Here is a 13581-nt window from a genome sequence, read left to right as displayed (position 1 = left end):
CCTGCACTGTGCTGATTTACTTGCTCTGTCTTCTGTCTCCCTTTATTCATGCTACCTCTCCAGAAAGCCTCCAGGCCAACCACCTTAGGCAAACCCCCTCCCCTGCAGGGGTCCCTCAAGGGCCACTGACAGACTCCCTGAACACTGTTTCTCCCATCTTCCATCCAACTCTCCTGCTGGCATGGCTCATTCATATTTAAGGGCTTCTTAGTTCCCTTCCAGGCTCACTTCCTGTGGATTGGCTAGGGGCCCCTAAATATGCAAGACAACCCTCCTAGCTTTTGCCCACTAATTTCTAGAATATTCTCCAATATTCTAGAACCAGTGGGAGGCACCAGAGAGCTGCCTGGATGTGTCATCCAGCCCTGAACTCTAATGAACCCTGACCTAGATTCCATGGCTCAGGTTTAGCCATGAGCCAGACTATAATTTGTCTGTACTACCACTAGTAGCACACTAGAGGGTGCTACACTTTTAACGCTTAGGTAAAAGTACCAGCCCCCAGTGTGTCAAAGCTTTTTAAAGTCTAAAAAAAAAAAAAAAAACCTCATGCAAAGTATAAAAGTCCAAAAATAAGAATATATACCCTAAAATGACACAGAGAACTGATATTTCAATGATGGATGGGTGCTTACATGTTGAAGCATCCAGCTGCATCTTAAAATGACTCTGTCACTCTAAAAAAAAAAGACGCCAACAGATAAAAAGTGTGGGCACTAAGTCATTGAGCACTGATGACAGTCTTGTACCCACACTTTCATAGCTAGTACTCTATGACAGCCAAGCCTTCACACTTCTATAACCAACACCTATGACAACCAAGTCCACACACTTCTATAACCAGTACCTATGACAGCTATGTCCCACACACTTCTATAACTAGCACCCATGATGTCCCCAGATTTCTATTGCCAACACCCCATGACAGAAATGTCTCCACATTTCATTTGCCAACACACCATGACAGCCATGTCCCCACAGTTATATTATCAGCACTCCATGATTGACATGTTCCCATATTTTTATTGCCAGCATCCCATGACCCCACACTTCTGTTGCCAGCACCCCATCAAAGCCATGTCCCTACACCTCTATTGCCAACAATATATGACAGTCCTGTCCCCACACTGCTTAGCACCCCATGATTGCCACGTCCTCACATTTCTACTGCCAACACCCCATGACAGAAATTTCTCCACATTTCTATCACCAACACTCCATAACAGCCATGTTTAGAAACTTTTTTTTGCCAGCACACCATGACAGTCATGTTTCTACACGATAGCCATGTTCTCATATTTCCTTTTGGCAGCATCCCATGACAGTCATGTATTTACACTTCTATTGACAGCTCTCCATGATCGCCCCCTTCACCCCCTGGAATTGCCAGCACTACATGACAGTCAAGTTCCCATATTTCTATTACCAGCACCTCATGAGAGCAATGTCCCAAACTTCTATTTCCAACACCAAATGATAGCCAAGTTCACCCTCTACATTCATAACCAGCACCCCATGACAGCTATATTCTCTCCCCACCAGTATAACGGGTAAAGTTGGGGGGTGTTTTGTATGAGGATGAGGGCGGGGCCTCCTCACCCTGCAGAAGGCTGGGGTACCTATCCTCTTGTGTACATGCTCATCAATGCCCGGGACCAGGCAGGGATGCGTTTGTGTGAAAATCATTATTATGGTGGTACCCAGCTTAGAGACGAGGCGTACACTGTTTGCAGTTGTGTAGCATACGGAGTTCCTCTGTAAAGCATTCCATGTCCCTACACACCTTCGCCTGATTAATGTTGCAATTAGGAGGGACACTGCTGAGCCTGTGCCCTCTCCACCAGTCCTGCAGATCTCTACCACCTCACTCCCAGTGAGAGAATGGGGTAATGCACAAAGCATAGGCCTCATGTGTGCACTTAACTCCTTCATTCTCCTGTACCATGAAGTTGAATACATGGGGTCTCGGTACGGCAGGTTCGGTCCCAGGTACATTTGAGGGAACAGACCACTAGGGAGGTAGGCAGAATACCAACTCCCTCGCTACCCGAGGACCTGTCACCTGAGCTTGGTATTGCTCTTCGCTGTCTGGCTGCTGTACATATCCACCAGTTCATGGTTACCCGTAGTAACTACTCTTCTGCTCCGGCTTTCCTGGCGAGTTAAACCTTTGTGGTGGCTTTCCTCCTGTACCCCGTGTGTGTGCTTTACAGACCCTGTACTTCCGATACGTCATGTACCACCATGCACCCCTTTGAATAACTTCAGACCAGGCTTGTGCACAGTTAACAAAGCTTTACTCGAAGGCTGCAGCAATACAGTCAAAGAACATTCAAGTCCCTAGCCAGCTGCCCAGGCATACCTTTGCAGGTAGAAGTCCTGTAGTGGAAAAGTCTTTCATTAGGTAGCTTTCCTTAGGGTGATGGTGATTGAGGGTTACTCTGGGTTACATCTTCTTACTGGAAACTCTTCTCCTTTCCCATGTGGTCCCATTAGCTCCCTGAGCCCAGACCTTCCCCTAAATTATAGGCTGAACAGGGTGGAAACCAAAAAGCCCAGGAAACCGGCAGAGCCAGCGTTAAACCTTCCCCACCTAGGCAGCCCATACTCCATTACTAGCAATAACCCACCATGTAGGCACCTGCCTACTAGGAGATTATTGTAGATCTTGTTGTAGACTGGTTGTTCAGTAGTATTCAATGTTTTAAACAGTGGGAGGAATCAGCCTGTAATGACCCATGTCCTTTGAAGGGTACCCTACAAAAGGCACGCAGCACTAAACCAATCTATACCTTTTGACTTTCTGTTCAGGGATGTAGGCATTAATTAAGTGGTTGTTGTCCATTGCCCTCAACACACAGCTGAATTACCTGTTCATTTACTTTCTGATCACTCACAAAGAAGGTATTCACACCTATTGGCCGCTTGCTGCCACAATAAAGGGTATCCATTCCTTGACAAACTTCCTAAAGGACATTTGCTTGGGATACCAAAACCCAACCAAAACTCAGAATTTGTTTCTTTTTCCCTATTTCTCTCTTTTTTTTTTTTTTTACAAAGGAAATCAATAATTTCCTGATTTATGGTAATAGTTGTTAATCAGTTGCAGAATATTTATTTACAGACCCCAATGTGTCATAGTTTAGTAAGTATAAAAAAACTTCTGTTATTCCGAGTATTAGAAACAAACTAAAAATAAATATGTCATTTCCTCATATAGCAAGGGTTGTTAAGAAAATATATTGACAGTTTTAGGAATGTTTACTTTACAAAACTCACCATGCACTTTTATTGTACTTTAGTCTGCAGATCCGTTGCATCATTATTGATGTAAGCCCTGTGGAAGTGACAACTACATCCGTACTCAAAGGTTGTGGCTGAAAACAAATACAAAGGATGGGAGGCAAGGAAAGAAGATATAATATTGGAGGAGGTAGCCAATCCACAGGCCTGTAAAGCCATACAAAAGGTTGGTTTAACGGGAGTTCATAATCTGATACCAAGTTGCTTTAAAACAGAACTAGACCTTTGTAATATATTTTCAGTCAGTAAATGAACCGTTAAAGCGTGTTTTACTGTACACCAGGGAGCCACTTACTGTTACTGCAGCCTTGAGGCTCTCCACCTTCATCCAACAGCAACAGCCTTTCTACATGGACATTAAAGGATGAAGGAACATGCAGACATGATCTAATCAATTGAAGAGGTCTTTGTATCCAACGTTACCATTCTTGGGTTCCATTTAACATTATAATGTTAAATGGAAAGCAGGGGAAAGTTGAAGACCACTGTAGCGCACCCTACGTAGGAGCCGCATGTGAAAAGGGATCCTCCAACCTGCACAGCCAGGCACACCGAAATTCCACAGGCTCCCAGAGTCAGTGAACAATTCAATATTGTATTTTTATTAAGGGAATAAAACTTGGATGCGGAGTAGGGGTATTATGGGATGCCCACTTGACTTCAAACAACTTCAGTGACAACTTTCCTATATACAGTCTATAAACACTTATTTCTCTTCCTCCAGCACTTCACTTGCTTACAAACACAGACTCAGCTGGGACACTTTAAGAGTCGGTTCACACTATGGCGACACGACTCTGTACTACTTCGGGGGCGACTTGCACGGACTTCACATAATTGAAGTCAATGCAAGTCGCTCCGAGGTCGCCCCGAAGTAGTACAGGACCCTTTTTCTAAGTCGGAGCAACTTGTGTCAACTCCTATTAGAACGGGTCCTGTAGCAGTCAATGGACCGCGAGGGACCGCCTGACAAGTCGTGGTAGTGTGAATCGAGTCTAAATTAATCTAGCAAAGCACTTAGCCAGATCAAAGCAAAAGCCCTGTAGTGGCAGGGACCCAGGGCCCCTTTGGTTGTGTAGCAAAATCCAGTGTCCAGCTTACATCCCTGTGGCTACTGATCCCTGCACCACCTCTTCAGGCACTGCCAGCCTGCTTGGCTGCAGCTGCCCCTTTCACTAGCCCCCCTGGTTACTTCCCCTCAGTCCTCCCAGACTGATACCACAGTCCTCTCAGACTGCACACTCACCAGCCCACCTGGCTGACTCTCCTGGAGAAATTCTGCACGTGTTGAACTGCTCCTGCTGTCCTCACATTTGCTCTCGTGCCTCCAGGAAGGATATCCTCCATGTGTTGAAGAGGGTCCCTCCAGCACCTGAGCCCCAGGCCTGAGGTCACTCCCCTAGACTAGAGGGTACCCTTAAGGGCCACGACAGCCTCCTCAGCACTCCTTCTCCATCTTTAACCCAACAGCCCCTTACTAGCCTGACCCATGAGGATTTATGAGGTACCTGCCCCCTGCCAGCCCATTTACAGGGGATTAGCTGGGGCCCTTATTAATATTCCAGACAGCTCCTCCTAAGGAGGAATGTTTTAGTGATAAAAATGTGTATAATGGGTATTGCGCTGCTTTGCAACATGAATTATGTTTATGAAGAGGATGTACATATGTACCATAAAGTGCGTGGTGCTCAAATAATGTATGTGTGTGCTAGTGATAATGAATTCCCTGAAAATACATAACAGGTGAATAGTGCTCGTAAAAATGAATATATAATTTAAACAAAAAATATGTGCAAAGTCAAACAGAAATTTTACATACTCAGAATATGCTACATGAAATAAGTCCTTCCGTGACAAAAAAGTGAGTGGTGCTCTTTAAAAGTGCTTCACAACTGTGCATATGCATAGAAAACAGATGATGAGTAAAAAAATATATTAAAAAATATATTAAAAACACAGTCCATTTGAAAAGTTCATCACAAACTCATAAAGTGACAGGTGTTTTTCAAAGTGCTCCAACTACTCTTTAAATTAGTGCTTGTTGCTGGTGTTCCGCAAACGTGCTCCCCTTCCTGTACCTCACTCACCAGAGAGCTCTCCCTTCTTAGGGGTAACCAGCATCCACAGCACCCAGTAGCTGAGACAGGAGACCTAAAATCCACATCCGATGGTAATCTTTTTCCTTTTCCCTCGTTTTACATGTGGAAACATGAAAAGCAATATCCCATAGTGCAATATTGTATGGTTCCTTTATTTCAAACACATTCCAATACACTTACAACAAGCTGGCCTTTGAACAGCATGAAAGAACTGCAAGTCCGGGTTGTGATGCGTTCCACGGACTCTAACTGAAAGTGACGCAATGACTCCAGTAGCTCCGCCCTATGCGTTTCGTCACAATGACGTCATCAGGAGAGGCCTCTGCACTAATTTAACCACCTCCCACCCGGGCCATTGTAGATATACGGCCGGACGGGAGTCTCGTCCTTCTGAATGGACGTTCCGGAACGTCCTTCAGAAGGAGAGAGATCGCGCTGCCGCGGGCACGCGCAGCGGCGCGATCTCGATGTGCCTGTGTCCCTCGGACACAGAGCAACATCATTCGGCAGGAGGGCCCTGTGATTGGCCCTCCTGATCACATGACGGCTGTGTCCAATCACAGCTGTCATGTAATGTAAATAGAGCCGTTGTAACGGCTTCGATCTCTTCTCCTCCTGACAGATCCTGTCAGTGAGGAGAAGAGAAGAGGATCGGTGCTGCTGCTGGGGTGATCAGTGAGTATTTCTAATTACTCACTGATCACAGGGGGGGTCTGTGCTGGTAATCAGATGATTGATTACCAGTGCAGCCTTGGGGGGGGGGGGGAGGGGTGCCACTAAGCCACCAGGGATGCCCACCCATGACCACCAGGGATGCCCACCATGGCCACCAGGGATGGCAAGCAAGGCTCAGAGAGCCCCCCAGTGCCCTCCCTATCAGTGTTGCCCACCAATGCCATATATCAGTGCTGCCCACCAGTGCCGTTATTGCCATCTATCAGTGCCGCCCACCAGTGCCCATTACTGCCCACCAGTGCCGCCTATCAGTGCCCATCAGTGCCCCCCATCAGTGCCGATCAGTGCCGATCATTGCCGCCCAACAATGCCACCTATCAGTGCCCATCAGTGCCACCAATCAGTGCCCATCAGTGCTGCCTATCAGTGCCCATCAGCGCTGCCTATCAGTGCCCACCAATGCTGCATATCAGTGCTATCTATCAGTGCCACATATCAGTGCCCATCAGTGCTGCATATCAGTGCTACCTATCAGTGCCCATCAGTGCTGCATATCAGTGCCACCCCATCAGTGCCACCCCATCAGTGCCACCCCATCAGTGCCCCCCATCAGTGCGGATCAGTGCCGATCATTGCCGCCCAACAGTGCCACCTATCAGTGCCCATCAGTGCCACCAATCAGTGCCCATCAGTGCTGCCTATCAGTGCCCATCAGCGCTGCCTATCAGTGCCCACCAATGCTGCATATCAGTGCTATCTATCAGTGCCACATATCAGTGCCCATCAGTGCTGCATATCAGTGCTACCTATCAGTGCCCATCAGTGCTGCATATCAGTGCCACCCCATCAGTGCCACCCCATCAGTGCCACCCCATCAGTGTCTCCTCATCAGTGCCTGTCAGTGCGGCATCATCAGTGCTCATCAGTGCAGGAAAAACGTATCTATTCACAAAATTTTATAACCTAAACAAAAAAACTTTTTTTTTTTTTCAAACTTTTCAGTCTTTTTTTATTTGTGCACCAAAAAAGAAAAAACCTGGCGGTGATCAAATACCACCAAAAGAAAGCTCTATTTGTGGGGAAAAAATGACACAAATTTGGTGTAGGTACAGTGTTGCATGACCGCGCAATTGTCATTCAAATTGCAACAGTGCTAAAAGCTGAAAATTGGTCTGGGAAGGAAGGGGGTTTAAGTGCCCAGTATTGAGGTAGTTAAAGAGTAGTTGGAACACTTTAAAGAGCACCTGTCACTTTATGAGTTTGTGATGAACTTTTCAAATGGACTGGGTTTTTAATATATTTTTTACTCATTATCCGTTTTCTATGCATATGCACATTTGTGAAGCACTTTAAAAAAGCATCACTTTTTTGTCACGGATTGACTTTTTTAATGTAGCATATTCTGAAAATTGCTGTTTGACTTTGCACATGTTTATATTATATATTAATTTTTACAAGTACTATTCCCCATGTATTATTAATTAATTCATTATCACTAGTACACACATATATTATTTGAGCACCACGCACTTTATGGTACATATGTACATCCTCTTCATAAACATAATTCATATTGCAAAGCAGCGCAATACCCATTTTACACACTTTTAGCTCCTTCTAAACTCCACTCTCTACTTCTGGAAGCTTCTCCAAGGTTCCAGAGAGCAGGGGGGAGTTACCAGACATGCTGCCTGCTGAGTTATCCAGCCTTCCTGAGTCACTCAGCCCTGACCCAGATTCAACCCAGGCTTGGCTGCTAGCCAAGCCAAGTTTACCTATTTTAACAACTATGTACACTTAGCACACTAGCTAGAGGGTGCTACACCACCATAACTAATTTATTGCTGGAGTGTGTTAGATACTTCCATGACCATTACGCCAAAAAAAAAAAAAAAAAAAGTATTATTCCTTACATTAAGTTTACTACCAACAAAAAAATGCAGAAGAAAAAATCTGAGCTGGATAATAAGGAAAGCGATATAGAAGTCAGAATCCCTGATCTATAAAATTTGTTTGAGGCAAGACTCCCAAAAAATACTTAACCAATGATTTATCATGATAGCCAGTTAAAAAAAAAAAACATTTTACGGAAGGAAAGGTCAGCAATGGTGGCCTCTACACAAACCTTTAAAACAGTTTCCAGCACAAATGGATGTCTAGAATGGATTTTCTTTTGGATTTGTCAGCATCCCAAAGGAGGGGATTTCCTTGCCTGTACAAGACATAAGGGGTTACCACAGGGACAAGAAGGCATAAACAACAATTAAAGTATATCTGAACCCAAGAACAAAAATATATTTTATTGCAGCTTAACAGATCAGTAGCACACTTCCTGTCCTAGGATGACAACGCTCACTTAGTGTACTTTATCTATGGAGGAACAATGTTGTCACCTAGAAACATGACGTTTGGTAGGACTAGAGAACAATTCTCTTCTCCATTCCATAGGGTAAAGGTGTTTTGTAGTCCACAGAGATTGCTTTGCACAATGCTAATAGGTATCAGTCTGAATTTCTGGTAGAATGAAAAGGAATATTTTTGGCACCGTTTGAACAACTATAACAAAATGGTCCCAGTGGTATATTATATATATAAGGGGTTGTAAAGTCAGAAGGTTTTTTTATCCTAATGCATTAGGATAAAAATCCTTCTGTGTCCCCACCCCTTAACACTTACCTGAGGTCCCTCTCTGTCCAACGATGTCCACGAGTTTCTCAGCCATCTGAAATTCAGCTGAAAAACAGCTGATAACAGCTGTTGTGCCATTTCCGCTGCTGTCAAAGTAATCTATCCAATCAGGAGAGAGAGGAGGTGGGCTGGGTCAGGGCTCCCTGTCGGAATAGACACAGGAAGCTGTGACTCGGCTTGGGTGCCCCCATAGTAAGCTGCTTGCTGTGAGGGCACTCACCAGGAGGGAGGGGCCAGGATCACAAAAAAAGGAACCCAAGAAGAGGAGGATCTGGGCTGCTCAGTGCAAATCCACTGCAACAGAGCAGGTAAGTATAACATGTTTGTTATTTTTTTAGGAAAAAAAAGGAGACTTTATAATCACTTTAAAGAGGTTGTAAACCAAATTTTTTTTTCACCCTGTAAGAGAAACACATAATGAGCTAGTATGCATCGCATACTAGCTCATTATGAAATACTTACCTTAGAACGAGCCCCCGCCGTGCCGCCCGCTTACCTCTGTGACGGGTGACATGATCAGTCGCCCGTCTTCCGGGATTGCGGCATCCGGCCATCTGATTGGCCGGAGCTGCGGTGACGTCACTCCTGCGCACGCACGCCGGAGCTGACGGTCACGGCACAGGGCTCGGAAGGAACGGCACGAGCGGCCGTTCCTTCAGAGCGCATGCGCCAGTGACGTCACTGGCTGCATCTAAGATAAATATCTCCTAAACGGTGCATGTTTAGGAGATATTTACACTACCTATAGGTAAGCCTTATCATAGGCTTACCTATAGGTACAAGTTGCAGAGGAGGGTTTACTTCCTCTTTAACAAACCAAATAGTAGGGAATAAGAGAACATCATCGCTAGGGTTTACATACTGTATACATTTCTACACTGGGTTTGATTTACTAAAACTGAAGAGTGCAAAATCTGGTGAAGCTGAGCATGGTAGCCAATCACCTTCTAACTTCAGCTTGCTCAATTAAGCTTTGACAAAAACCTGGAAGCTGATTGGTTCCTATGCGGAACTGCACCAGATTTTGAACTCTCCAGATTTAATAAATCATTCCCATTGTCAGATGTTCTAATTCTTTTCAACTTCTCTCTTGTGGCCTCATTGGAAGAGATTTTCTATCACTTCCTGCCCTGCCTAGAAGCCAGGGGAAATTTCCCCAATAAGAACACAGATAGCAATACCAGGCAGAGGCTGTAACCTTTGCCCATTCTATCAAAGATGAAAAAAGTTTGTCTGCTGCTGGAATTTAAATTCCATTGGGATTTTTTGTGTATTTTCTTTAGTTTTTCTCTTTTTTTTGTTTCAGTTCTTTGGTTTACTTCATGGGTGACTCAGAGGAAGGGAATCTGACCTACAGATGTATATTTCAAGAAGACTTTAAGTACATTCTTTTGCCCGTGGCCTATTCGATTGTTTTTGCATTTGGATTCATCCTCAACGTCATCGCCTTGTACATTTTCATCTTCCAGATTCGGCCATGGAAGGTGGTCACACTTTTTATGTTCAACTTGGCTCTGTCAGACCTTCTCTATGTCTTATCCCTTCCATTACTGGCCTACTATTACTCCAAAGCCAATGACTGGCCTTTCTCTGAGCCGCTCTGCAAGATAGTCCGTTTCCTCTTCTACACCAGCCTGTACTGCAGTATCTTCTTCCTTCTCTGCATCAGTGTATACCGTTTTCTGGCAGTGTGTTACCCAATACACTTTCTACAATGGGGCCATATTCGATACGCAAGGATTGCCTGTATTACTATTTGGGTGGTCATCATTGGCATTCAATCACCTATACTGTATTTTGTGTCCACCAGCCAAATCGATGACAGCAGGATCTGCCATGACACAGCAAGAATTGAACTCTTTGACCAGTTTGTTGTTTTCAATACAGTGACCTTGGTTTTCCTCTTTTGTGTCCCCTTCACGTTCCTCCTTGTTTGCAACAGTTTCATGATTTACGTGCTTCTAACACCAACCGTGTCTGCCACACAGGCATCAAAATCCAAGAGGAAGTCGGTTAAAATTATTATCACGGTCCTGGTTGTTTTCATCACCTGCTTTTTGCCATACCATGTCACCCGTACACTCTACTATTACTACCGTAAGGTGGACACTGCCCCCTGTCTTACTTTAGATGCCGTTAATGCAGCCTACAAATCCACACGACCTTTTGCCAGTCTCAATAGCTGCATCGACCCGGTCTTGTACTTTTTGGTTTGGAGGTTCCGCTTAGAAAGGAACAGAAGGAGGACTATGACAGAAAGAGAAAGTGGACTTAGAGACTGAGTATCAATAGGTAATATTTTATGTAAGCCAAAGTCAGGTTTTGACTTGATTTGTGTTATATTTTTAACAAATAAGGCCCATACTTAAAGCTGAACTCCTGGCAGATAAAAGGATCTTTAAAGCTTATCTCTGTGCAAAAGGAAACCCCATCACCATCACCTCTTCAAGGAATGGAGACTGATCTAGTGCTACAGACTATGCCAACCCCCAACAAGTCTTGTTGCCCCCCCTTGCTGTAATGTCATCACACTGATGCAGTATCCTGAGAATCTCCACTGCTGGACAGCCAATGCATAGTATCCACATCACCCAAGCAGCAACTTTGACACCCAAAGATGGACTTTCCTATTCTGCAGTCTAAAAAATAGAAGACTTGAAATCCCATATGTCACATGATTGCAGATTCAGAAGTATTTGAAGCATTTAATGTCGTTTTTTATTTATTTATTTTTTATTTTAAATATAATTGAGCGAATAGCTAGAGGGGGTGGAGGCATTTATCAAGCTTGCAGAAGGCAGGCCCAGCCATGTGACTCATCAAAGTCATGTTTCCTTTGAATCATTTCAAGTATTTAGCGAAACCAAGCAAATAGCACTTTCAGAAGGAGATTGGCAATAGCAGCCCAGGCAGGGGCGTAACTACAGGGGTTGCAGGGGTTGCAATCGCTACCGGGCCCCATGCTCCAGGGAGCCCGGTAGCAAACCAGTGGGTGAACTTCTAGGATCTCAAAGGTCACACTTGCAACCGGGCCCTGGCATTTCACCACTGTGGGGAGGCCCCAAGATTGCAGGAAGGGGGCCCGCTGCAGAACTTGTGAAAGGATCCTGATGCGGGACCATAATAAAAGGCCATGCAATGAGATTAAAGAGCCCCAGGATTAGTGGGAAGAGCCCCGGGCTTGAAGGGAAGGGCCCCGGCCAGGGGTCTGGGGGGCCCTTCATGGTTTCTTGCATCGGGGCCCGAAGGTTCTAGTTACGCCTCTGAGCCCAGGTATATAAAAACGTACATTAATGTAAGACCCTAGAAGCATTAATACACTAAACAAGTGTACCTTAATAAACTAGAAGACCTAGATCAATGGCGGTCAACACAAATGTGGCCCTCAACATATCCAGATGGCGACACATTCGTTTTGTTATGTCCTATTATAAATTATTAAAATGACATCAATAAGGTATTAAAATAAAAGTGTTATACCTTCATTTTGGACAAACCTGTACTCTTCTAGAATGCTGCTTGTTCAAGCAAGATCAGTTCAAGTGGACAAAAGTACGGTGACATTTTCACAGGTTTACACTTGTTAAAATACTGAATGACATTGTGCACCGTTACACAAAATGTAAAAGGTAATATGTACAATAACTGTATTAAATGTAATACTCCCTTATAACCAGCTCTAAATCGTATACCAGTATATCCACAAATATATCATATTCCTCAGAACCTCACAAAAACATCATTTAAATATATGCATTTTAAAAAAGGGACAAAATTACTTCAATAAACCACCAACATATCTGTGATATAATATCAGTCCAAAAATATATAAAGTCAAGACTTCAAAAAGAACAATTCACAAATTCAAGTGCAGTCCTAATTTAAGTGACGCTTCTTCCTTCTCTGTGTTCATGCAATCAAAGCTCTGTGCTTTATGTAAACTTCATCCAAACAAGTCTTTGTGCTTCATACAAACTTCATAAAAACTTTGTCCAGACAAATCTCTGTGCTTCATACAAACAAATCTCTGTGCTTCATACAAACAAATCTCTGTGCTTCATACAAACAAATCTCTGTGCTTCATACAAACAAATCTCAGTGCTTCATACAAACAAATCTCTGTGCTTCATACAAACAAATCTCTGTGCTTCATACAAACAAATCTCTGTGCTTCATACAAACAAATCTCAGCGCTTCATACAAAACTTCATACAAACAAATCTCTGTGCTTCATACAAACAAATCTCTGTGCTTCATACAAAACTTCATACAAACAAAGTTCTGTGCTTCATACAAACAAATCTCTGTGCTTCATACAAACAAATCTCAGTGCTTCATACAAAACTTCATACAAACAAATCTCTGTGCTTCATACAAACAAATCTCTGTGCTTCATACAAACAAAGCTCTGTGCTTCATACAAACAAATCTCTGTGCTTCATACAAACAAATCTCTGTGCTTCATACAAACAAAGCTCTGTGCTTCATACAAACAAATCTCTGTGCTTCATACAAACAAATCTCTGTGCTTCATACAAACAAAGCTCTGTGCTTCATACAAACAAATCTCTGTGCTTCATACAAACAAAGCTCTGTGCTTCATACAAATTTCAAATAAACAAATCTCTGTGCTTCATACAAACTCTATGCAAACAAATGTATGTCCTTCATAAAGAACAGTTCACAAGTGCAATCCTAAAGCCCCGTACACACGTACCGATCGTCGGCCGACCGATCGGCCGTCTTTTGTCCCCGGGCTGTCCTGTCTGCTGAAAAGTGCGAAAGACTGCACACAAATTTTGTCTGCCGACTGCAG

General features: G+C 43.9%; 1 protein-coding gene across 2 annotated transcripts in view; it reads left to right on the top strand.

Annotated features, from left to right (window-relative positions):
- Positions 1 to 11495, top strand: part of LOC309545837 (P2Y purinoceptor 2-like) — a 64923-nt gene extending 53428 nt beyond the window's left edge. The window contains exon 2 of one of the 2 annotated variants that reach the window (XR_014224914.1): positions 3303 to 3474. Coding sequence is in view for 1 of the 2 variants with exons in the window: in XM_082245232.1 (XP_082101358.1) it covers positions 10072 to 11047 (976 nt within the window). In the remaining variant the exon portion in view is untranslated. Of the gene's footprint in view, positions 1 to 3302; positions 3475 to 10071 lie in introns of those variants that run through there. The other variant, XM_082245232.1, reaches the window with a different exon arrangement.
- Positions 11496 to 13581: the final 2086 nt, after the last annotated feature.

This window comes from Pelophylax lessonae, assembly GCF_965119305.1.
Source record: "Pelophylax lessonae genome assembly, chromosome: 2".
NCBI classification, from domain to species: Eukaryota; Metazoa; Chordata; class Amphibia; order Anura; family Ranidae; genus Pelophylax; species Pelophylax lessonae.
The sequence above is the reverse complement of the archived record's forward strand: the minus strand, read 5'-3'. Positions and strand labels throughout refer to the sequence as shown.